At 41.6% G+C, this 4,820-nt stretch overlaps 1 protein-coding gene across 3 annotated transcripts in view; it reads right to left on the minus strand.

The window, feature by feature from the left end:
- Nucleotides 1-4,820, minus strand: part of GRM3 (glutamate metabotropic receptor 3) — a 228,053-nt gene that overhangs the window by 75,171 nt on the left and 148,062 nt on the right. For all 3 annotated transcript variants that reach the window (XM_024738454.1, XM_024738455.1, XM_024738457.1), the window contains one exon: nt 2,353-3,208. In XM_024738454.1, coding sequence (XP_024594222.1) covers nt 2,353-3,208 — 856 coding nt within the window. The remainder of the gene's footprint in view (nt 1-2,352; nt 3,209-4,820) is intronic.

Below are 4,820 nucleotides of genomic sequence, written 5' to 3' on the forward strand. Positions count from 1 at the left end.
GCAACCTAAATGCCCGTTGACAGACAAATGGATAAAGAAGTTGTGGTACATATATACAATGGAATATTACTCAGCCATAAAAAGGAACAAAACTGTGTCATTTGTTGAGACGTGGATGGATCTAGAGACTGTCATACAGAGTGAAGTAAGTCAGAAAGGGAAAAACAAATATCGTATATTAATGCATGTATGTGGATCCTAGAAAAATGGTACAGATCAACCGGTTTGCAGGGCAGAATTTGAGAGACAGATGTAGAGAACAAACATATTGACACCAAGCTGGGAAAGTGGTGGTGGGGGTGGTGGTGGGGGTGTGATGAATTGGGCGATTGGGATTGACATGTATACACTGATGTGTATAAAACTGATGTCTAATAAGAACCTGCTGTATAAAAAAATAAATATAATAAAATTCAAAAATAAAAAAAGAAAGAAGATTCTGTTGTTTTATTTATCCAAATAATGGCCTTATTTCTTCACTTTTCTTTGCCATTTAAGACTCAGTCAGTGAAATGAAGGAAAATACTTTGCTTACAGAAAACACCTTGTAAAGGCTCTCTGAAATCCAAGAGGTTTCTTTTTATTAGCTGTTGATGAGTGGATGTATTTGTCTATTTGCATCCTAGGGAGTAATGAACTACAATAACAGAGTTAATTAATACTTGTGGTGCATAAAGATAAATGGTTACCCCAAGGTTAGTCTGAAAGGGGAGAAGGGTGCTAATCTTATTCATCTTTAAGAATTAAGTGCATTGTAGATGCTATTTATAGATACCTGAGAGTTCATTTATATTTAGAGTAAAGATATTCTTTTTTACTGACACTGTGGTGCAGTCTTATATTCTGGAGATGTCAGTGTGAAATGATCTGGGATTTTGAGATAAATCCTGAATAAATAAATAAATATGTGGAACACACACACACACACACACACACATTCCTATATGGAATATACCTGTGGGAGTACAGGGCACAGGAAAGTTTTAATCTTAACATTTACAGTGGTCATTCTAATGATAAAGATGGTATCCATCAGATGAATAGCAGGGAATACTGACATCATTGATCTCTGCTACTTTTGGCTCCCTCTGGATGGAATGAAGAAAGGATGTGCAAAAATGCAGTCTGGTAATTTTTGTGCTTATTTTCAAGGCTAGTTTAGGGGTTAGAGTTCTAGAATAGGAGCCAATTGTCATGAGGTCTTTTCTCAGTACTACCAGTGATTTTTCAGGCCCTTTGACTTCTGAGTCAAATCTGTAAGGGAGATGTGAGAACTGCTACTTGCTCCAATGGTAGTATGATTTGAGCATACAAACTTTCATGTCTTGGATGATAAATCAATTGAAACAGACTCTGCAGACTAGAATGATGCCCTAGTGGCATGGGAGATGATTAGCAATTTAGACAATGAAAACATTTTATCATTGTAATATTTTTGGCATCAAAATCTTTTGTGTCCAATAATATTACTTACCATTTTAGGATTGAGGATTAAGCTAAAATCCCCCAAACTAGTACCTTAATGCACTGATATCACATGCACCTTAGAAGAGAATGCAGTTCTAAAGATGTCTTGCTTTTTATATATTAGAAGTGCATCAAAACACAGTGCTATATTGAGAAATGTTTAGACCATATTTATAAAGAAATGAAGTTGCAGCAAGAGCCACTTTGAATACACCTTTGGAATTTCACGTCTGTATCAGAATGACTTCCATCAGTCTTCAGTTTGCTTAAAGTCAAGCTCCCAGGAAAACAGTTTCATTTCAGAACATCATTTGAGAAAATCCACAGCCCTTAATACTGACATGGAAATGTTGCTGTACAGCAGAAGACATAAACTCAAATGCCTGGAATCACCATGCTCTGAGCATCTTTCCCTCTCCCTCCCTAATTAGGCTCTGGGAAGAGTGACTTTTTTTCTCTCCCCCGCTGAGAAAGTTATGAGACTCTTTTGGTCAAATCACCCAAAAGGAAAGCTTGGAAGTTTATGTTCCTTAGAGAGCTGTCAGTTCTGCTAAAGAAGATTAAATACCCATATCACACGTGTCATATCCTACAGCTAATCACAAGAAAGAGAATAAATGTGGCATGGCCCGCGTCTAGGCAGCTACCACATATCAGTGCAGCCTAGGGGGCCTTTTAATTTCATGTGGTGTACCAGCCAAGATATTCACTCAAAAATAAGTAAGAACATCAAAAAGCCATTGTATCGCATCTTGGAATATTTCACAGTTTGAGCCCCTTGTGTAGGTCTGAAAAAAAAGATTTCTGAGTCGGGGGCAGAGGTATTTGATTCCTCTTTGATTCACTGTTCGCACCACAGAAGATGATTAAAGGCTCCTCGCTTACCTGTGAAGTTGATTTTCAGCAAGTAATCCTTGTACAACTTCTTCCCGTCCAGGATCCTCATGGCGTCGCACAGCTTGGTGGTGTTGGGACAGAGGGTGCGCTGCATTTTGTGCAGGGCGTGGGCCATGGCGTACACCGCGTTCACCACGAACATGATCTTGGATTCTTGTTCGTAGTTGCTGCTGTCGATGGCCAGGTGCTTGTCGCAAGGGCGCCGGTGGTTGTGCTTGTTCTGGAGGCTACACTGGAACTTCTGCTCCCAGAAGTCCCGGAACCAGGGGTTGCGGTGGTTGCTGTAGGGGCTGAGGCTCTGGAAGTAGCGGTCGAACTGGCGGATGCGCTGGGAGGCTAGCTCCAGGGTGATGGCGCCGTCGGCCACGTGCTCGCTGCCCTTGACGATGCTCTCCTGCGCGCCCCAGCCGTCGCTCGCCACCCAGGTGAAGGAGGCGTTGGCGCGGCTGGCGGCGGCGATGAGCTCGCGCGAGTCGTCGCTGCGCATGAAGAGGACCACGACGCGCGCGTTGGGCTTCTGCAGGAGCTCGCGGATCACGCTGTCGTAGGACTTGCGGATGTTGGAGCGCCCCACCTTCTCCGCCGTGGCGATGCAGATGTTGCGCAGGCGGGCTTCCTGCTCGAACGCCTCGATCCCTGTCTCCCCGTAATCGCCCTCGGAGGCCACAGTGGACACGTAGGTCCAGTTGAAGAAACGCAAGATCTCGGCCATGGCTTTGGCCTGGTAGAAGTCGGGGGGCACGGTCCTGGCAAAATAATCATAGCGCGACTTGTCGCTGAGCTTGGCGCTGGTGGACGCGTAGCTTATCTGCGGGATCTGGAACAGCCTCAGCAGGTTGGCCACCTGAGGGAGGGAGACAGGGGAAGTACCATTTTTAGAAACCCGGAGGGAACTGACTGCACATGAAAGATAAAGGATAGCAGGCCTTTACCCAGCTCCCTTTTCACCTCTAGATCGCTAAGCTTTTCTGGACGCTTTGCCAGATACTTTCCTGGATTCTGTATTTGGAGTATTAGGGAGTAGGTCCCGAACAGGTAATTCAAGGGTGGGGAAAAGACAGAGAAATGGGAAGGGCACTCCTCTTTCTCTCCTAGACTTTATAATAGACGCTGGACCAGGATCAGTCCTGTTCAGGTGTCCCAGTGAAGTTGTTTTAAGTTTCTGGGGTCCTCTTATAACTCAGTCTAACAATGAACTACAGTGAATTGGCCCAATTAGGTTTTTAGACAACTTGGCTGCGGTTGTATAGAAAGAGGCTGGGTGTTGTCTAATTCTCACTTCCCCCTCTTTTGCTAAAAACAGCAGTCTCTGAAAGAGTTTAATTTGGGAACTGTATGCCACATGGACAGTCCACATTAGACATTTATTATCTAGGTTAAGCCAAAACAAAAAAAAATATCCATTTTTTTTTTGGTGCATGCCAAATTTTAGGCATATACCTTTCTAAACTTCTGACGGGCTTGACCAACATTTTCTTTGCCTTTTCAACGTTTTGTTTCTGTTTGGAGTATACATAGTCCAAGGATACAAATGCTATTCTTATGATATTTTTGATTAAAAAGCAAATAAGGAAGTGTTGAGGACCTGGTCAAAAAAAGAACCATTTACTTTAAAATGTTTACTTATTTCGAATAAAGAATGTAAAATTGTTATTTACCTGTCAATAATATTTCACTGTTTTTATTTATTACAGAATAAAAAAGGAAAGTGACACTAGCGTATCAAGGAGCATTTTATACTTAGAGTATTTGTGAAATTTATACATTTTAAAATATATACACAGATTATATGTAAATCTAATAACAAGTTTGTTTTTGTTTTTCCTGGCTACCTACCTCATGTATTCTGAACATTTCTATCTTTTCACTGACTTTAGTTACATAATATACTAAGTGGACTTTAATTGGAAACAACATTGAATATTCCAATATACTCTGCGTACTTTGAAATTTCCCTTCTGGAAATTGTGGTTTCAGGTTTATATTTGACATGTAGGAAGCACAGCTTGAAATAAGCAGCTGTTAGCAAAGAGCACAAGTACTATCAAACAACTCACAGCTGAGTCCTGATTAATCATCATTTCATCTGGCAACAGAAACCAACAGCCAAATTCATACACGGCCACGTGGCATGTTCTTAGAGATCGGGCCTGCTATTAAAACCAACCCTTAATGTAGCCTAGAGCTATCAAAAATGTTTTCCATATCTTTTCAAATCCTGGTACCTCTCACGTAACTACAAAGAGAACAGCAAGAAAATCTGGCGCTTAGCACACAATATAATGCAAGTTTAGGATCCAGATACTTTTTGCATTTGGTAAAGACTCTTTTTTAATATATATCCTAGGATGTGAGTGAATTTTGGGGAATGGAGGTGAGTGGATGGATGAAGGCTAGTATGCCATTTACTTTTTCTTTTCTCACGCCTAGACACCCTGAACAAAATGACCTCTATT

The sequence above is a fragment of the Neophocaena asiaeorientalis genome, unplaced genomic scaffold, assembly GCF_003031525.2.
Source record: "Neophocaena asiaeorientalis asiaeorientalis breed wild unplaced genomic scaffold, Neophocaena_asiaeorientalis_V1.1 scaffold89, whole genome shotgun sequence".
Classification (NCBI taxonomy): Eukaryota; Metazoa; Chordata; class Mammalia; order Artiodactyla; family Phocoenidae; genus Neophocaena; species Neophocaena asiaeorientalis.